We start from the raw sequence: 19134 nt of genomic DNA, 5'->3' as shown, positions 1-19134 counted from the left end.
AAGCACCAGCGCAGGTACTGAGAAGAGGAAAAGGACAACATAAGTTGCACAGCAACTAGAGTGAAACACAACGAGGGCCTTAAACGCTTAATTATTCTTACTATTCGGATTAATAAAGCCATTTTCTCCTTATTTTTTACAGTGGACTTGCTGAATTAGACGGAACTCGTTGAAATTAGCATTTCGCCCCTCCTCAACTGATCCTCATTGGTTGGACGTCTGTGTTCTTCATCTCTATTGGTTTACCATCCTGTCTGTCAAAGATAATCCCGGCCACGCCTCTTCCGCTTCCGTCTGGTTTGTTATTATCCGCAGGTCGTCAGGGAAGTGGCGGTGGGCGTTCCTCCGTGCTGGATCGATTAGCCTCCGATGCTAAGCGTCTTCTCGGCCGCGGTGACACTTCCAGATGTTTTTTCCGACCATCGTGGAGGACATGCCTCATTTTAAGCCCAGCCGGGACAGGTTTTACTCCACCAGGTGTTGTGGTTGTTGCCATGTCCGGACGGGGACGATCATCCTCGGAACCTGGTACATGGTGCGTAAAATGGTTGATGCTACCAGCAGGCTAACGCTAGCTAGCCTTTGACTGCAGCGTCAAGTTCGCTTGTGCGGAAAGTTACATAACCAGCGTCAGCCGGACTGTGTGCGGAATTTATCGTAGGGATTATAATTATGTATTATCATTGCGTTTTTTTATAGCTACGTTGACATTTAGCTTCGGGACATTGCGTTGACGCTTGACGCATTTCGAGCTAGCCGGCCGCTAGCCATCGTTCGCCGCGCTCCAGATTTCAGCGTTCACATTGAATCCGCTGTTTTGCCAGCTGCACCGTGTTTCACGCGCAAACGACGTGAGCCGTGCGTGTCTTCTCCGTCCACGGTGTGAAGAACATCCGGGTCAACCGGGGGCAGCTAAGTGCTGCTAGGGGGCTAAAGGGGGCTAAAGGGGGGGACTCGAGGGTCTGGTTGCGTTTGCATTTCTGTCGTCTTGTGTTTTAAAGCTGTCGCAGCACGTCTGTTGGTTTTAGCCCCACAAAACAAGACATCCGGGTCGATCCGAACCCGCACGGACGATTTTAATGAGTTCCAGTTTGACCTGGTAGAACAAGTTCGACAGGTCGGACATTTTTTACTGCGTGTTTGTTTAAGCTCCAGGCCTCAGAGGTGTCTCGTAAAGTGCGCCATAAACAAGCCAAACGCGTTACGACGTTTCCACTGATCGTTGTAATCTTTGACAAACCGTTTCAAGCAAATGTTCACCTCAGCAGCATCTACACTCCGGTACAGCAGGTGGCGCTGCGCTGGTTTGCTGAGGCGGTTCTAAAAGCTTCTCCTCTCCAGGTGGTCAACCTGCTGATGGGCATCTTGCTGACGGTGGCCGTGACGCACCCGGAGAACGTCCCCACCATCGACCTGCAGTACGAGGTCATCGACCATTACTTCGCCTCGGACAGGATGTCGGGTGAGCCGTTAAATCGGCGCCGTTTGAAGCTCACGCCGTTAAATCGGCGCCGTTTGAAGCTCACGCCGTTTAACTCCAGCAGGCTCCTTTTCGTCTTCCTCCTCTGCTCTTTAGCTCGCGTGTTTTTCTTTCTCCTGCAGAGAACGCCTGCGTGGGATTCGCCATCTCTCTGCTGATGCTCACCATCAGCGCCATGATGGTGTACGGCGCCATCGCTGTAAGTGTGCGCTGGGGGCGGAGCCTTTTTCCGCCTCTCGTTCGGTGCGTCCGCTTTGTTTAAGCCTCTTCCGCGAGGAGCATTTAAAGCGGCGCCGGACGTCCGGGTTGAAGACGACGTCATTTAAACGCCGGTCCGGTCCCCTCACCCCGCCGGTCCGGTTCCCTCACCCCGCCGGTCCGGTTCCCTCACCGCGCCGGTCCGGTTCCCTCACCCCGCCGGTCCGGTTCCCTCACCCCGCCGGTCCGGTTCCCTCGCCGGTCCGGTCCCCTCACCCCGCCGGTCCGGTTCCCTCACCCCGCCGGTCCGGTTCCCTCGCCGGTCCGGTTCCCTCACCGCGCCGGTCCGGTTCCCTCACCGCGCCGGTCCGGTTCCCTCACCCCGCCGGTCCGGTTCCCTCACCCCGCCGGTCCGTTCCCTCACCCCGCCGGTCCGTTCCCTCACCACGCCGGTCCGGTCCCCTCACCCCGCCGGTCCGGTTCCCTCACCCCGCCGGTCCGGTTCCCTCACCCTGCCGGTCCGTTCCCTCACCACGCCGGTCCGGTTCCCTCACCCCGCCGGTCCGTTCCCTCACCGCGCCGGTCCGGTTCCCTCACCGCGCCGGTCCGTTCCCTCACCGCGCCGGTCCGGTCCCCTCACCCCGCCGGTCCGTTCCCTCACCGCGCCGGTCCGGTTCCCTCACCCCGCCGGTCCGTTCCCTCACCCCGCCGGTCCAGTTCCCTCACCACGCCGGTCCGGTCCCCTCACCCCGCCGGTCCAGTTCCCTCGCCGGTCCGGTTCCCTCACCCTGCCGGTCCGTTCCCTCACCGCGCCGGTCCGGTTCCCTCACCCCGCCGGTCCGGTTCCCTCACCCCGCGTCTCCTCGCTCTCCTCAGCACCGGGACGGCTGGCTCATCCCGTTCTTCTGCTATCAGCTGTTCGACTTCGCTCTGAGCTGCCTGGTGGCGATCAGCTCCCTCACCTACCTGCCGAGGATCAAGGACTACCTGGACCAGATGGTCGGTACCAACGGGACTTTGTGTTGATGTTGACTCGCGTGGCTTCCTCTTCCTCTTCCTCTTCCTCTTCCTCTTCCTCAGCCGGACTTCCCGTACAAGGACAACCTCCTCTCTATGGACTCCAGCTGCCTGCTGCTCTTTGTGCTGGTCTTCTTCGCCTTCCTCATCATCCTCAAGGTGAAGTCCCCTCGAAGGCCGTGTGTCCATTAGCGTTTCGGTTTCCGTCCTTCGGGACGAGCTGCTGGAAGCTGTCCCCTCTCTCTCTCTCTCTCTCTCTCTCTCTCTCTCTCTCCTTTGGTCTCTCCCGGCGTTCCAGGCTTACTTGATCAACTGCGTGTGGAACTGCTACAAGTACATCAACAACAGGAACACGCCAGAGATCGCCGTCTACCCCGCCTACGACACCCCTCCCCAGGTAAGACGCGCCCACACCATGTTGTCATGTTGACTCTGAGCCAGCAGGTGGCGCTTCGCCCCCGCAGTGACTGGTCCCCTCCTCTCTTTCCCAGTACATCCTCCCCACTTATGAGATGGCAATGAAGATGCCAGAGAAGGAGCCGCCTCCCCCTTACATGCCAGCCTGAACACCAGCCCTGTTGCCACACACACACACACACACACACACACACATGCCCCCCCCCCCTCTGTCTGGCCCACTGTTTGTGTAAGACCACTGAAAACGCCCCACCCTGACCCGTCTGTTTGTACGGAGCGTCCCGGGGATGAGCGAGAAGAACGACTGGAATATGAATAAACGGATGAAAGGACAGAAGCTACCAGCCCCCCCCCTCCTCCCCCCCAGCCTTTTTTATGTCATAGTTCAAAGGACACGTGAAAATGATCCAGCACCATCCTGTCTGTGAATTGATATTTGACGTGTCGACGCTTTTATCGTTGACTTGTTACCCCCCCCCATGAAGATCTTGACTATTCCGGCTCTTATTTATTTAGCTTTGCTGTGCTTCTGTTGCCCCCCCCCCCACCCGGAGCCCACGGCTAGTCTTGTGAACATGAGTAGTTGCATGCTTATCAGCACTTTTCATTACTGCTAATATGATTTTATCCTGAACCTTTGACCTCAATAAAAGTTCTCAGAACATTTGTGTTGTCATGACTACCGTCTGTTCCTTAGCGTTGCCATCTTACCTTTACCTACCGTACATCTATCAATAATAGTCTATAATCGACTGCAGAAGGGTGCAGCATGCATGAATTACTATGAAGCTCTATAGAGACGCATTCATTGCTTAAGAACTAGCCGTCGACTCAGGTTATAATGCATTATAAGCAGTTATAATGCATTATAACCACTATGTCACCCCAGCGGCAGCTGCAGACGGCATCTTTAATCACTTTGTTCTCTTGGGTATTTCAAATCACTTTATTTGTGTTACGTTTTCACCAAAGTGGGACAAGACAGTCCGATTAAAACTACAAACAAATGACGTCCCTTTATTTACGTCCCTTGGAGTCCTTATTATTTCATGCCGGGCTGCGGTCTCGGTTGAACCCATGACCTGTAGAACCGTCTACAGCCCGGGATAAATATTTACATGCCACCTGGGGGTGGGGGGGTCCATGTCCATGCCCCTCCTCTGGACTGGGCGGCCTGTCTGACGCGTTGGACCGAGACGCTCTTCACACCGGGAGGGCCCGGAGCAGCAGACCACCGGAGGACCAACTCCCTGCGTGCGGACGTGATGAAGCCTTCCCTCTGGAGCCTCCTGCCCGGGGCCTCGCTGCTGCTGCTGCTGCTGTCCGGAGCTCGGTCCACGTTCCACGGCCACGGGGGGGCCCCTCAGACCAGAAGTAACGTCCGGCCGCCCTTCAGGATCCTGAATCCAGCAAGTAGGTTTAATAAAAACATTTAAAGTAACAGCAGCGCTGGAGATAATAATTATTATGTTTCCTGTTTTATTTATAAGACTTTTAGTCAGTACCAAAATGCGCATTTGGAACTTCTTGGAATCTCTAAATTATTATTTGTTCTTATCATTTTAAGGATTTTAAGCAGATTCCACTTTTGCCATGAAATCTGAAAATCCTGCCTGGGTGTTTCACAAGGGATTAAATAATCCCATATTGCTGCCCCCCCCCCCCCTTTTTTTGGGATCCTTCACAACTTTCCTGCTAACGTTGTCTGTCCCTTTCCTTTGTGGGGGCTGTAGTCCAGAAGCGTGACTACACGTACAGGGGAGGATTTCTCTACCGCCACCCGACACCCTGGATCCCCCCACCGGCACCGTATCCCCCGGTGATTTACCGCCGGCCCTCGGTCCTCACGCCGGCCCATTTCCACACATTCAAAGACCCGGCGGTTCTGCAAGGCCCGTTCGCTCACAAAATGAAAGGTCCATGCCCAACAGTGCCAACGACACAAGATCCGGTCCCGGTCCCACCGGAGCCGACGCTGCAGGTCACCGCCCCCTTGATGCTACCCGCCCTCAGTGCTGGGGAGACAGGTAGAATATTACCTGAGAGGTTTAATTCTTCCGCTCTGTCTGTTTATTTGTTTGTATTTATTTAAAAACAGAAAACAATAATGATTATAGATTCCTTACCGACTCTCTCATGATTTATATTAGATCATACAAAATATAAAGCTTAGTTTATAAGGGAGACAAATTATCATCTTGACTCCCTTGACCCCGGCTCCCTCCAGGTCGTGACCCCTGCGCCGCGGGACACGGCTGCGAACACGTGTGTGTCGGCAGCAACGCCTCCTACTCCTGCAGGTGCAGGAAGGGTCACGCCTTGAACCCGGACAAGAGAACGTGTTCCCCGAAAGGTAAGCGCTTTCCCCGTGCTCTCGCCGCTCCCTGCACCGATGTGAAACGTTGCTTTCTCTGGCCTGAAGAGGCGAAGGTGGGGGATCCCTGCACATGTGAAGCCAGGCTGGCGTTCCAGAAGCAGGCGCAGGCCGCCATCCAGCAGCTGGCGGCCAGGCATATCCTTTCTGTGGTTTCAGATGGAATGCCCTCTGTGTTTAATAAATTCAGCAGGTCTGATCTCGCCTGTGGCGGCGTTTCCTTGACTGACTCACTCTCCGGTCTGTCTGGGAGGATCGAGCGCCTGGAGAACACGGTGGAACGATTTTAAAGCCGGGCGCAGCGGTAGGTGGGTTTTATTCTTTCCACCCATCACTGTTTGGTTTGACCTCTTGTTTTTTTGCTCTCTGCAGACGGCTGCTTCACGGACAGAAGCTGCGATCCACCAGAAAATATCTCTCTGGTTCCCACCTGGGAAAAACTCCTCCTGGATGAAGAGTGTGATTCATTATCAAAACAAGCAGGATTGATGCCAATCGTCCTGTATTATATGCAGTATTGTGTTTAATGCATGTGTTTCGTGTTATGTTGGTACAAAGTTACTTTGTCTGAACTGAATCACTTTTATTTGATTAATAGAATCTTTTTATTCCAGCATCGTGAATAAAGTTGATTTCAAACCCTTCATATTGACCTGATTCAATAAAATGAAAGGGAATATTTTAGACTTGAATTACACTTTAGGCCAAATTAAACTTTTGAGTTATTATTATATGTGTCTGGGTCGGTTCAGAAAGATAAACTCTGACGTTTCTGCTAACATTATTGCCTTAATTCATCTGACCCTTCTTACAAAATAAAACACACATTCATTCTTTAAACATAAAAGATGAAGCTGCATGAAATCAGCTGTTCCTTTGATGAATTGCCATCAGGGTCTATTTGTCTCTCCGTCCTCCATCGTGGCTCTTTTACACCCACGGCGATGCCAGCGCGCCCGGCCTGTGAAAGTGAAGAGTCAACACGGTGTCTGGTTCCGAGCCGCTCCATCCTCCCTTGCAGCAGACAGCTGTTTTATGTCTGTTTGCCATCAGGCGGGCAAAGAGGTGACGTCACCGTAGATGAAAGGGAATCACACCCACGGCTTATTTGCTGCAGCAAACATGTTGTCCTGACTTTAGAATGAAAAACACTCACATACAGCGGCATTATCACAGTAACGCCACCTCCACATCGTAAATCACAGATGCAAACTTTAATCCTCATCATTATTCCCAGACATAACTTTTATTCATTGCACCTAATGTAACCACTTTGCGCGGATGACGTCATTGTCTCGTTTTAAAGAGAGCTGAGTCAAGTGTGCCACCTGCTGTTAAAAAAAGATACTTATGCGCGTCAGAAAAGATAATCAAACATTTTCCTCTACTATGGAAACGCCATATCCGAAATTATGTTAATGCAAGAATTTATTGTTTTCTGCATTTACTGCAGGAAAAATAGAGCATTGTTCCACAAAATAAAACTATATATTATATACAGCGTGTACCGATAATAAGTGGTGTGTATAAAAATGTTTTTTTTATTATATTTATTAATATCCATGTCGCTATTTCCCCCCCCAATATTATTACTCTATTTAATCTGCTCAAAGGAAGCCCCGCCCACCTAAAACAAAGTAAAACGCAATTGGGCGTTCATTTCCTTGACGTCACTTCCGCAAAAATTAAATAAACATCCGGCCTTGAATTCAATGGCGGAAGGTAGTTCCCAAATACTTGAAAGAGCTCACTCCGAGTTTAAAAAGCATAATTTTAGAGACGCAGAGGAACTTTATTCGACATTTATCTCATCCTGCCTCCAGTCCAGGTGCCGTCAGTCTTATTTATATTTATATCAGCGCCGCAGCCACCGGAGCCGGTTCGCTAATTGTGAGCTAATTGTTTTTGTCACTTACATTTCATAGACATTATTTTTTTAAGTGTCCGGTTTCCACAGGGGCTGCGAGGCGAGCGATTTGGCCACTGCGTACAACAACCGCGGACAGATCAAGTATCTGCGGGTGGACTTCTGTGACGCGATGGAGGACTGCGCTTCCGCCATACAGACTGACAGCCGGTTTGAGACGCCTTTCTACAACAGGGGACTCATCCGCTATCGACTCGGTGAGGCTGGTAAACTGGATTTAGTCAAGACAAGTTCATTTCAACTAATGTCTCATTGGAACGAGGATGTTTTGACGGAGTTTCCTGGATTTATTGGGTGCTGTACGCGATTAAAGCGAGATCGAATCCAACGAATCTTTCGCTCTTTCTACCCGATTCAACGATATACTTGTTTTGTAATCTGATATCTGCTCACACGGTTGCCACGTAGCTTTTATTACAGCTCAGACCCAGGATTAAAATCAAGCCTTGATTCAGTGGATTGATTTTAGAGCCAAGATTGTGTGTTCTCTCCCAACACACTAGATGGCGCTGTGCTCCCCAGGACGCAGGTTTGACAGCACCTTACACAGATGATGTTTGAATGTTTCTTGCTTTCTTTCTTGCAGGTTTCTTTGACGATGCCAAGGTTGACTTCCAGCGAGCCTTAAAGCTCAATCCAGACTTTGAAGATGCCAAAGTGAGCCTGAAACAGACGATTCTGGACCAGCAGCACAAGACAAACAGGGGATACTGAATAAAATCATACTGAATAAAATCATGCTGAATAAAATCATACTGAAGAAAATCATGCTGAATAAAATCATGCTGAAGAAAAGATGTGGAGTCTGTCTGATTAGATTTCAGTGCAGCTTTCGTGAAGATAAACAGTTTTGTGATTTAAAGATTGAACCGTGAAGGTCTATCCAGGAAAGCAGCCATCATGAGCTCACAAATCAATACATCTGAGATTGCAAAATAAAGTCACAAACAGGAAATTGTTTTATTCACAAATATGAGGAAAAAAAGAAAGTGGGTGACCACGTGATCTCAGCTGAAAGGGGGAAGTGCCAGACACTATTTTTTGTAACCAATGAATAAATGATTTTCCTCACACAGCTGATTTGTGTTTATTGCCCATGTGGAGAAGTGGGCGGGGCCTCGCTCATGCGCCGCACCTGTGCGTCGCGCTGATTGATCTTTATAAAACAGCTGATGGATGCTCAGCGTTGATAGGCGACCCCCCCCAGGGAGTGACTGGATTCCGCTGCTTGATCTTTGGCCCCCCCGGACTGACTTCAGGCGGCGACATGCGGTGGCTTCGGAGCGCGTAAGTTCGCGTTCAGTTTCTACGCCTTTCATCTTCGGCGATTCTTAAACCGGCTCTCCGTTCAAAGCCTGCTGTGGAGCGTGATGGCTGCGGTGATCGCGTCGAGTCGAGCGTGGCCGAACGCGGACCTCGATCCTCGGTCAAGTAAGCCGCCGCCGCCGCGTAAACCGCTCCGGTGCCGCCGTTTATCTTCTCACGGGCGCGTCTTCCTCAGGCGGCGCGTTCAGGGCCGACTGCGCGGGGAACCTGATGAGGCTGTCGTGGGACGAGGCGCTGGCCGCGGGGAACGAGCTGCAGGTGGAAGCGTTCAGTGAGTGGAAGCGTCTTCCCACGGTGGGCGGGGTGGGTCGGTGGCAGAGGTCATGTGTGTGTGTGTGTGTCCTCTCGTCCCCCTCCAGATGGCTCCCGGCTCGTCTTCTTGACCCCCACCTTGGCCGCCCAGTGCGGATACAGCATGGAGTCCGACCCGTGGGGTGACGTCAGAATCTACGCGTCCCTGATGGCCTGCTTCGTGGACAATCAAGTACGTGGAGTGGGCTCAGGGCGTTATTGCAGCACCTGGTTCTTACCTGCATCCAGGCGTTGGTTGATCTTTAGAGTCTTGACATTTACTTTCCTCTCTATTTTTATTGAGCTGTGAAATGAGTGTGACAATTCACTCAGTTTCAACGGTCTAGAAATGCAAGTGCGGTCCGGAGGTGGAGATTAAACTTGAGCCTCTGACATCAAAGCTCGGCGCCATCGAGGCAGGAAGCGCTGCGCCGGTGATTTCTAAACGAGTCGAACGATCTCATAGGACGATACGACATTCGACGTCGGCCTGAGACTCAAACTGTACAGCCGGAGTTCGCCTGACGTGGTCAGTCGCGACGTGAGGAAGACGTGCAGCTACAGCCGCTGGGCCTCCACGGAGATCCTCTGCGACCGGAACTACATGGAGGTAGGTGGCGTTTGCCCGGGGTGCCGCTTTAGTGCCTCTGTGGGTGAGAAAATTCAACTTGATGCTCTGTTTCAGGTGTCAAAATTCGTGGCCTCACCTCAGACCCAGGGTGCCGCTAAAGCCCCTTTGGATGGCAACTTGGGAACCAACGCCGTTACGGACGTGAGTATCCAAACTTCTCGTGGCGCTGAATATTCCCTTGAGGCGTGACGGACCAGGCTTTCTCTTTAATAGACCTCTGGTATCTGGAAAGTGACGTTTGACACCCCGGAACCGGTGTCGATGGTGCTGAAGGAGGCGGAGCAAGCTGGCTACAGCGTCGTGTCCACCTCGCGGCGTCTGGTTATGAGGAGCCCGTATAATACGGCAGAGACTCGCTCTGAGAACGTGAGTGACCCTCGTCCCTTCCGTCCTGCTTCTCCCTACTCGTCGGTAACCGTCCTTCTGCTCAGGTGGCTGGAATCCCCATGGAGGTTTTTAAGGTGATCCTGTACCACACGACGCCGCATGGCATGAGTCTGGTCAAGATGGCGGCTGCGTGCCCCGTCGGTGAGTCTAGGGTCGTTCTTACAGTAACTGGTGCGTGTTCAAGTCAGAGGTGACTCTACCATCGACAGGTGGCGTCCTCTTCACCGAGGATGTCGTCTCCTGGCACGTCCCGCGCCGCGTGACGCCTCTGATTGACGACAGCTTTAGGATAGCAGAAATGCACATGGGCATCAACGGGAAGAGGCTGGATAGGTCTCAGATGGCCAAGCGGGGGTACACGCTAGCCACCACGGACTTCCACATCGTCCTCGAGATGCCGGTCGGGTCACCCGATGGGTACTACAAGGTTGGGAGGCGTTGAGATTCTCCGGGCGCTGGTCCGTTTCCGTGTTCTAACGCGTCGTGGGTGATTGCAGAGCCATGCACCGGATTACCAGTACCACATCACGTACACGTTGGAGCCCATGCTCGAGGTACTGTGGCGGAAAGAGACCGGCCACGATGACCTCAGATTCAAGGTTCTGTTTCCCATCACCACCCCGCTGATGCCTCGGCCTCCTCGCATCAAAGACGGTAAGGCCCGTCTCGGAAGAGGCCCCGGATGCACAGGCTTCTGCGCGACTAGCTGCCCCTCTGCCCTTCAGATACCGCCGCGGACGACAGGTTGTTCCGCGTCCACGTGGGAACTTTCCTTCAGGATGTGGCGCTGAGGAACATCACGTTCTCCACCGGGGTTCTCACTGTGGCGGAGTCCATCGCCAAAGGATTCGCCGTCCGGGAACACATCTTCCTCAACGGATCCAAGAGCTTCTCTCTGCAAGTGCGCTTCGAAGCTGACGTTGTCTCCAAGCATGTAAGACATTTTAAATACTGGAGGGGGTTTTAATACCTAGACTGTACGTCCATGCTCGTCGTCGGGGATCTGACCTCGTTGGTTTGTCTCTAGAATCTTGAGCCCTTGGTCACGATCTACAACCTCTCCCTGATCTTTGGGTTTGTCGCCCTCCCTGAAGAGACTCCGTTTGCCCACCCAGTGGAGATTCAGGCTTCTTCGCAGGATGTCGGTCAGTTCTGGGTTCCGTTCCTCACGCCGCGATGCCCAGTTGCCTCAGACAGTCAGGCATACCCGCTCTGCTTTTAGTGCTGCCCACCATCAGTGGCACCTGTGACCAGAACCGGTTCTACGTCAGTGTCGACTCCGGTAATCAGGGCGGTAACTTCCACACCATGGTGGGACCTCGTCGGCTGACGCCTGAGGTGTCTAAGGAATACGGTCTCCTGCAAAACGGCACGAACTTCAGCCTCGTAGTTCCGTACGATGCCCCGGGCACAGTCTTTGAGGTATGCAGAATCCAAGCTGCCCCCTGAAATCCCCCCGGAGGCTAACTAAACTTTGTTCCACAGTTTATTACCACAGATTCAGTCAGAGCAAGACTTGACCTGCTTCTGTTCAATCCCAAAAACGACTGGGTGCTGGCGGACTTCTACCTGGCCTGCTTCTTCCCGCTGATAACGACCAGTACGTACGCTCTACTGTCCGACACCAACGGGAGGCGCCCTCTCCTGAGCCTTTGCTTCCACTTCGTCAGGTTGCTACCCCAATGGGACGATGACCGCCATAGCGGTCAAGTTGGAGTCGGTGCCGAATCTCATCCCGAGTTGGTTGACGTTAAGGGACAAGTCCTGCAGACCGGCGCTCAGCGACGATCGCTTTGCGCAGTTCTCTTTCAGCGTCGACTCCTGTGGGACCACAAGAACGGTGTGTTTATCGTCCCGTATAGAAATTCTGTGTCTTTGCCTTTTTGTTTGAGGTTTAACTCCGTTCCTTTTTAGTTCTTCGACCACTACATGCTGTATGAGAATGAGATCAGCCTTCATTACAATCACGAAGGACTGTTCCGCCACGACAACGGCGCAGCGCACACATCGCCGAAGGACCCCGATTACAGGTGTGGGGGGGGGGCGATTCAGTCAACCTTGAATTGGTCCGGCTGAGCATCAGTCCTGCAGAGCGGCTCCCGGAGCCGTTTGAACATGGCTGCACCTTCACTCCATTCTAATCTCTCCTTCCTAGACAAACCGTTTCCTGCATCTACGTGGTCAACGAGACCGGAGCCGTCTCCTTCAACTACCAACCGAGGGTCAGCGAGCCCGCAGCGGAGATCGGCTCGGGGAGGCTGATGGTGCGGATGAGGCTCGCCAAGGGTGAGGCCCCCCTCTGGATTGGGCATTGAACCTCATTGAGGTGCTTTTCACCAAGACGCTCCTTCTAGATTCGTCGTACGAGCTCTTCTACGAACCAGAGGACTACCCGGTGGCGACCTATCTGAGGCAGCCCCTGTACTTTGAGGTGGCCTTGGTGGCGTCCGCGGACCCCCAGCTGGAACTGGCGTTGGAGAACTGTTGGGCCACCCTTCACGAGGAGAGGACTTCGCTGCCCAGATGGGACCTCATTGTGGACAAGTAACGCACCGTTTAGTCCAAACGTCCAGGTTGCGTTTGAAATGGGCTTGGTTCTAATGTTCTTCCTTCGCTAGCTGTGAGAACCGCGAGGACAAAGCTTTGACCGTCTTCCATCCTGTTGAGGGCGACTCCAGCGCTTTGATCAAGTCGCACGTCAAACGCTTCTCCATAAAGACCTTCGCCTTCACGAGAGACGAAGAGGTTCTGGAAGACGAGGTGACGACCCGTGTAGCGCAGGTGTGTTGCCGCCTGGGACAACGGCATCTGCTCAATGACGTCCTCCTGTCTGCAGATCCACGTCCACTGTGACGCCGTGATTTGTGACGAGGGAAACCAAGCCGACGGCGTCTGCCGAGGCCGGTGCGTTGGTGCTGCAGGGGGCGGCGCCGCCAGACAGGAGACGAAGGGAGGAGTACTGAGAGGTGAGGGAAAATAAAAGCATGGGCTGTTTTATTAAACCGCTGTGCTAATGATTCTCGTTTCCAGAGCAACGTGTGGACCCCACCCTCCAGCGGCAGATGTCCTTCGGACCCCTTCACCTGAATAATTAGAGCTCTGAATAAACGGTTTCTTAATATTTCCTGCCCACCTGTGTTCCTTCCTCCTGCTTCACATCAAGTTGATGAGCATTCGGTGTCGTCTTCCTCTTTGAGGAAGATGAGTTAATCTAAAGGAGTTCATGTGTTTGTCTGATGATTTTGATGTTGGGTGACAGAAAAAATTGGCGCTTGAAAATTTGTTCATCAATATCTCGGTTGATTATTGGCCAATGTTTGTTAACTTTGGCGCAGACACGCCCATCTGGACTGTGGATATCAAGAGTCGTCCAAAAATGCGATGCGCTTGTGTTCCGGGCTGCTTTGCATTTAATGTTAGCGCTAACACACGTCTTGCCGAGTCGATTCCGCATCGACGGCTTTGTTTTAATACCGGAGGAAACGGATCCAGTTTAAATCGGGGTAAATCTTTCACTCGGTGATCTCTGCCTCCACAAAGGAGGTTCTGTTTCTGCTGCCTTCGCCGAGATGCTGGACTTTGTACTGGGGAAATTAATTTGTTGCATCTCTGAAAACTATGGATCTAGATCCAGGAGAGATCATTAGTGAAAGTGCTTTCTGTGAATAAGTCTCTTCATGGTTACAGAATATAAAAATGGGACAATTGTTGGTTAAAGTGACTGAGGTCCCCGGAGACTTTGATTCTAATGTTTGGCGCTGCTTCATGAAGTGAGTTAAACTGAGCAGCAGGCTGCTCTGTTTGGAACTGATACCTCAGGAATTCAATGTATTAAATTTAATACATGGCCTCCATTGCTGATGGAGTTTCCCTCTGATTAATGAAGTGTCCTGACTCTGCCGGGTGCAGAACAAAAGTTAACATTCTAAAGACCTGAACAGACCAGATCATAGATTTAGGTTCCTTGTGATCCGATGCTTTGTTTTGTGGGTAACTTCATATTCCTGCTCTATTCATTCATGCTGTGGATCTTTTCAATGGCGTTCCAGGATGAGGGTCATCTCCCAGGCTCGACCATGAATGAGTTGAGCAGCCCACGACTTAACATTCAAGGTCTGACACCCCCAGTGTTACCATCCAGACCACGTTTAATGACTGATTGGCTGAAGCATGTAATCAATAACCCAGACGGAAACCACTGAAGCAATCACTTTAGCTGTAAACTGATGAGTCATCAAGACAGACGTCTGAAATTCAAATCCTCCGGTCATTGAAAAGACAAAACCGGATTCTGATTCTCAAAGGAAAAAGCTTTATTTGATCATCATGGCTCCCGATGACACGAATCTGAAGGTGTGGCCGTCTGGAGCGGCGCGTCTCCGACCTGTGGAGAAGGAGAACCAGCCTTTATTTGGAACAGTCGTTAGCCGGACCACAGAAGAAGCCGTACCTTTCATCGGGCTCTCCTGGTTGGAACAATCCTTCCTACAAGCTCCACCCATCCGATTCCTGTCGTCACAGATCACCACCTCGCAGTGGATGCGGAGCTGCAGCAAAGTCGAAGATCCATGACTTGCATCTCGATGCCTCTAAGGCGAATCAATAAACAACAAAGGCTGACCTTACCTGGTGACGCGGGTCGTCTCGGCCCTCAGCCAAGGCAACCATCCGGACCTCAAAACGTCTGAAGTGAGACGGAAGTTGGACTCTGGCGTCAACCTCCACAGGATGGAGCGCCACCTGGTACAGGTCCACCGGGTTTACACAGCTGGGATTCAACCAGAACCCGTTAGATTCATCTAAATGATTCTCCGGGCCTCATTTTACGCAGCAGACTGGATCTCTTCTCCCGGGAACGACATCCCATTCCTGCCTCATCAACAGCCGTTCCACCGCGAAGAACCAGACCGACGTAAGGACGTTACCCGTTTATGATGAGGTTCCATCTGGGTCGGGACGCCCCATCTTCTCCAAACGTCGCCCAGCACTTCTCCAGCTCCAGAGACACTCTGGGATTCCCAGACTTCAGTTCCACCTCGAAATGGAGCGGCTGCCGGAGGACCGTCGCTACGGGGTAATCCTCGGCGCTGTGAAACGCGCTGTAGGAGCCGTCTAGCAGAAGAGAGTAGGCAACGTTAAGGAACGCCCCGTGGCGTCGGTAACACGGCATGCGTCCAGGACGTCTCACCCAGAGCGAGTCTCATTGTGACTTGCAGCTTCCCTTTCCCGTTCCCAGCGACCGGGTCGCTCCGGCCGTGTCTGGGGCGGAAGCTCACGGCCCGAGTTCCGTTGATTTGGTAAAAGCAGGAGACTTTCAACCTGAGGGCGAGACACAAACGGAGACGGGCGTAAAAGTCCACGCTGGACAGCGAGGACTAAATGAGGTCTAGGTCCGTCTCTCACTCGTATTCCGGCTCATCCGACTCCGTTTGGAGCTCGTCCGGCAGAGAGATCTCGTTCTCGTACACCATCGCAGTGGACAGGAACTTTGAAGGGAATGAACCGTGAATGTAACCGTTTCGACTTCTCATCTCAGCGTTCCGGGCGCGCGGTACCTTTCGGGTCGTCCCGCAGGAACTCCCGGTGAAGACAAAATAAGCGAAGCGGTCGTCGCTGGAGGAGGGACCGCAGGCCGGGTCTCTGAGGGTGAGCCGACTGGGGCTCAGACTGGGAACCGATTCCAGTTTCACAGCCAGCGCGGTCATGGTCCCGTTGGGGTGACACTCTGAAAGGCCGGGGCGAGGCGTCAGGACACGGGGCGAGAGAAAGGTCTCATTCCCGCGCACAAACCTGTCAGCGCCGAGAGGAAGTTGCAGCTCAGGGAGAACTGTTGGATGGATCCGTTGCTCTCTGGACTCCTCAGAACCACGTCCAGTCTGGCCTTGATGGACGAGCCCTGAATAGCCTGAGGAGGTCAGACGTACAAACCAACAGGATGAATTCTGACGGAAGCGGCATCCGGATAAATCCTTCGGGTTAAGAAAATAGACCTCGAATGCAACGTCGGGCGACGGAAACGGCACGGCGAAGCCCGAGTGCGTTCCGTTCTCCGTGACGGCGTACAGCCGAGCCAGACCCGGGGTCAGCGCTCGTTTTCCCACCACGATCTCAAAGTTGGATCCGCGGCTCCCGTGTTTCACCAGGATGTAGAAGTTCTGATCGTCGCAGTCGCCGGAAACCGAAGGAGGGACTTCAGAGGCAGAAGAGAAATGCACGTTTGTAGAAATTTAGTTTTTGGTTCATCGTCAAGGCCACGCCCTTTAACTCGAGAGGACAAAAATCATCCCGCATGCATACCCTCGCCGACTAACGTCGCTTCCAGGTGAGCAGCGTGAGAAAACGGAGCATATTCCGGTAGAACCACCAGGCCGAACGTGAGGCGGAGAGAGTAGACGGTCGTTCCCGTTTCTTCCTGTTGGGAAAATCGGGAGGGATTAGCAGCCGGGGACTGGGATAGAGAATAACAGCATTCGTTCCGAGTCCGGAAAACCGACCGTCTGCAGAACGACGCCGTCCGCAAAGGGGACTTCAAGCGTGAAGACCTTGGAGCTGCCGTCGGGGGACATGCGTTCCAGAACGTTAAAGCCTCTGGCGTTGCAGCCCGACACGGACAAAACCGCAGAGGGGAAGGAGACGTTGACGAGAACCACGTCAGACACGAAGGGCCCGAACAGGACCTTGAACAGCCGCTCCTCGGGAACCGTGTCTGCGGATCGGACAACAAAGGAACGAAGGCGAGTCGGAGCGCGTTCCAAAATCCACAGCGTGGAGCGAAACCGCTTACGTACGGTCGGTGACCTGCAGACGTCCGGACAGCAGCGGCGTCGTGATCGGGAGGAGGACTTTGTATCTGGTGTCCTCGCTAGAGCCGTCTTCGGTCCAGAGCAGCTCCAGCATCGGCTCAATGGAGTAGGTCGTGAGGTAGCGGCCGTCCCGGACGTGACTCTGCAAAAACATTAAAACACGCACAGCAAGTCGAACGCCGTCGGCCCCGTGTGATTGGCTCATCGCTCACCGACCTTGAAATAGCCGCCGGCGGCCCCAACGGGGATCTCAAGGACGACGTGAGCGTCGCTGACAGACAGCGAGTATCGCCTGGCGGCCATCTCTGCAGGTTCGAGCCGCCCGCCGTCGACGCCCATGTGCACCTCCAGCAGATCCGACCGTCCCGAAACCAGAGGGTCAACCCGCCTCGGCAGGAGCCAGGTGATGGTTCTCGCCGTGAAGGAGACGCTGCCTGTCGGCAGACGGCGTGCAGCGTCAGGCGCTCGTGCCCACCTTTACCCGGTCAGTACGGCCGTTTGGCTAAACGCCACTCACCCTCCAGCCTCGGACAAGCGGCTGCCGCCTCGACCCGAGTCGCCAGCCACATCTTTTGGAACAGGATGGAGGCGTTCAGCACCGTCATGGCAACCCCCGCTACCTGTGGGGCGGAGTCGCAGGAACATCGAACAGTTAGGACGGACATTCACGCCGCAAACGCGGGACATTGGAGACTGGAAATGAAATAGCCAAGTGGGTTACAGACAATGTAATCACATTACTCGAGCCAAATGAAACAGATCACAGGCTGCGAGCGAAAGCAAGGAGTCGGTTGTCTGAGCGTCGGAAACTGAAGGCCTCTCACATGTTGGATGAAGGTCTCAGACGACGCCGTCGGGCACCTCAGCAGGAGCCTCCCGGCAGAGGTCGCGACCCCGTAGCCGTTCCTCCGGGCCTCCGTCACCGTCATCATCTTCATCGTCTCCTCCGCCGGCGTGAGGAACGCGAGCGTCGCGATTGTGGATCCATCCTGCAAACGCACGCGATGAGGAGAAGACGTGGCGTAAAAGAACCAGGATGTTACCAGGAAGCGGTCAAACGAGCTCCAACCTCAGCGTCCAGTGGCGGAGACGACTCGGCCCCCGCCTCCGGGACGGGGAGTCGGGGGAGGGCGCAATCACCCGGGGCCGCCCTTTTCAGAGACACCTACATAGACATGAGGCAACAGCAGAAACGATAAACTCGGAGCAGCCTGACCCCGGGGTGCCACGCCGCCGACCCCGGGGTGCCGCGCTGCGTTCACTTGCCTCCATGAAGCTGCGGTCACAGACGACCTCCCTGGAGGCCCAGGCGGCGTAGCGGCAGGTCTCGGCCACCTCGAACAGCTCGTCCTCGGACGCCCGGCTCCCAGGCAGCCGAAGAAGCAGCGCCGTGGTGAAAACCTCATGGCCCTGCGGACTCACAGAATCATCATCATCATCATCACAGCACGCCTCGCCGTCCCGCTTTAGAACATGGCCTCCGGGCTTGCTACCGTGTTTTCAGCAAAGCAATTTTGAAGGGAGGCGTAAATCTTGGCGTTCCCCGGCCAGTCGACCTTCATGCTGAAGCCGCACCGGGAGGCCAAGCCCGGCGTGAGGAGGGTGGAGGAGTTGTCTGAGGAGGACGAGGGTGCAGTCAGATGGATGAAGGACGTGAGGTAAAGAGGGAGGAGGCGCCGGCTTACTGAGGACGGCGGCGACCTCCAGAGGTCGTCCTCCCAGCGGGCCGACGTCCACACGCATGACGTTCCCCAGGCATTTGGAGCTGATCTCTGGGATTGAACATCCAGATTAGCATTAAACATAAAAATCACAGCGCGATCGTGTTCGGGGATCAATAAAAACATAAAAAAGACCTACTGATAGAAGGCCTCTTCTGAGGCTCTGTGTTTGCGAGCGTCGTCAGGAGAAAGAGCCACCTAGAAGACAGGAAATCACGTTTTAAACAGCCAGAAAGAACTCCGGAGGTCTGAGGAGAAGCCGAACGAACCCCAGTCCGGCTAAACGGCCCATTCCGGAATCACACGCCTTGTTCCTGCACTTCTCCATGCAGTGAGGATCAACTCCAGCTTCCAGGGGAGCTCCTGCTCAACAAGTACAAGAGCACACAGGTGGATCCCATCACGGCTGACGGGGCGATTACGTCCTTCGTTCCTTTGATCTCTGTCAAACTCATCTCATATTTAGACGCTTAATATTAAAGATCTGCACTTAAAATCCTGCGGCTGTAAATTAGGACTTTACGGCTACTGATTTGGCTTCGGATCGGGACCGATCGAATGT

General features: G+C 53.6%; 4 protein-coding genes across 4 annotated transcripts; 3 read left to right on the top strand and 1 right to left on the bottom strand.

Annotated features, from left to right (window-relative positions):
* Positions 1 to 324: 324 nt before the first annotated feature.
* Positions 325 to 3769, top strand: laptm4a (lysosomal protein transmembrane 4 alpha). Its single transcript, XM_068753687.1, has 7 exons — positions 325 to 535; positions 1342 to 1462; positions 1603 to 1679; positions 2555 to 2677; positions 2759 to 2854; positions 2994 to 3092; positions 3187 to 3769. Exons 1-7 carry the CDS (start codon positions 407 to 409, stop codon positions 3259 to 3261), a joined length of 720 nt encoding a protein of 239 aa, XP_068609788.1. The 5' UTR covers positions 325 to 406; the 3' UTR covers positions 3262 to 3769.
* Positions 3770 to 7172: 3403 nt separating this feature from the next.
* Positions 7173 to 8351, top strand: ttc32 (tetratricopeptide repeat domain 32). Its single transcript, XM_068753936.1, has 3 exons — positions 7173 to 7314; positions 7444 to 7610; positions 8000 to 8351. The coding sequence occupies exons 1-3, from the start codon at positions 7199 to 7201 to the stop codon at positions 8125 to 8127; spliced, it is 411 nt and encodes a 136-aa protein (XP_068610037.1). The 5' UTR covers positions 7173 to 7198; the 3' UTR covers positions 8128 to 8351.
* A 329-nt stretch (positions 8352 to 8680) lies between these two features.
* On the top strand, positions 8681 to 13143 carry LOC137909656 (uncharacterized). Its single transcript, XM_068754117.1, has 20 exons — positions 8681 to 8700; positions 8768 to 8844; positions 8915 to 9010; positions 9099 to 9223; positions 9497 to 9727; positions 9875 to 10027; positions 10093 to 10189; positions 10258 to 10475; positions 10546 to 10702; positions 10774 to 10982; positions 11076 to 11193; positions 11271 to 11470; positions 11534 to 11648; positions 11719 to 11888; positions 11963 to 12078; positions 12204 to 12334; positions 12403 to 12592; positions 12667 to 12808; positions 12885 to 13014; positions 13079 to 13143. The coding sequence occupies exons 1-20, from the start codon at positions 8681 to 8683 to the stop codon at positions 13141 to 13143; spliced, it is 2760 nt and encodes a 919-aa protein (XP_068610218.1).
* A 1218-nt stretch (positions 13144 to 14361) lies between these two features.
* LOC137909655 (uncharacterized) lies at positions 14362 to 18864 on the bottom strand. Its single transcript, XM_068754116.1, has 21 exons — positions 18842 to 18864; positions 18712 to 18770; positions 18537 to 18623; positions 18345 to 18466; positions 18118 to 18261; positions 17927 to 18016; positions 17676 to 17840; positions 17369 to 17471; positions 17068 to 17285; positions 16837 to 16993; positions 16543 to 16754; positions 16346 to 16460; positions 16039 to 16238; positions 15839 to 15953; positions 15604 to 15773; positions 15452 to 15534; positions 15237 to 15367; positions 14974 to 15160; positions 14675 to 14816; positions 14499 to 14595; positions 14362 to 14432 (listed from the first exon to the last, which is right to left on the bottom strand). Exons 1-21 carry the CDS (start codon positions 18862 to 18864, stop codon positions 14362 to 14364), a joined length of 2691 nt encoding a protein of 896 aa, XP_068610217.1.
* Positions 18865 to 19134: the final 270 nt, after the last annotated feature.

The sequence above is a fragment of the Brachionichthys hirsutus genome, chromosome 20, assembly GCF_040956055.1.
Source record: "Brachionichthys hirsutus isolate HB-005 chromosome 20, CSIRO-AGI_Bhir_v1, whole genome shotgun sequence".
In the NCBI taxonomy this organism is placed as follows: domain Eukaryota; kingdom Metazoa; phylum Chordata; class Actinopteri; order Lophiiformes; family Brachionichthyidae; genus Brachionichthys; species Brachionichthys hirsutus.
This window is presented reverse-complemented; position numbering and strand designations above follow the sequence as displayed.

Bases quoted from the DNA above. Each gene is read 5' to 3' on its own strand.
- ttc32 (XM_068753936.1), top strand. From the start codon at position 7,199: ATGGCGGAAGGTAGTTCCCAAATACTTGAAAGAGCTCACTCCGAGTTT. The intron at 7,315-7,443 runs GTGCCGTCAGTC...CGGTTTCCACAG, and splicing joins TCATCCTGCCTCCAGTCCAG to GGGCTGCGAGGCGAGCGATT. The intron at 7,611-7,999 runs GTGAGGCTGGTA...TCTTTCTTGCAG, and splicing joins ACTCATCCGCTATCGACTCG to GTTTCTTTGACGATGCCAAG.
- laptm4a (XM_068753687.1), top strand. From the start codon at position 407: ATGTTTTTTCCGACCATCGTGGAGGACATGCCTCATTTTAAGCCCAGC. The intron at 536-1,341 runs GTGCGTAAAATG...TCTCCTCTCCAG, and splicing joins TCCTCGGAACCTGGTACATG to GTGGTCAACCTGCTGATGGG. The intron at 1,463-1,602 runs GTGAGCCGTTAA...TTTCTCCTGCAG, and splicing joins CGCCTCGGACAGGATGTCGG to AGAACGCCTGCGTGGGATTC.
- LOC137909655 (XM_068754116.1), bottom strand. From the start codon at position 18,864: ATGGGCCGTTTAGCCGGACTGGG. The intron at 17,286-17,368 runs GTGAGTGGCGTT...GTCTGCCGACAG, and splicing joins CGCTTGTCCGAGGCTGGAGG to GCAGCGTCTCCTTCACGGCG. The intron at 15,774-15,838 runs GTTTGTGCGCGG...CCGGCCTTTCAG, and splicing joins CTTCCTCTCGGCGCTGACAG to AGTGTCACCCCAACGGGACC.
- LOC137909656 (XM_068754117.1), top strand. From the start codon at position 8,681: ATGCGGTGGCTTCGGAGCGC. The intron at 11,471-11,533 runs GTATGCAGAATC...TTTGTTCCACAG, and splicing joins CCCCGGGCACAGTCTTTGAG to TTTATTACCACAGATTCAGT. The intron at 11,649-11,718 runs GTACGTACGCTC...CCACTTCGTCAG, and splicing joins CTTCCCGCTGATAACGACCA to GTTGCTACCCCAATGGGACG.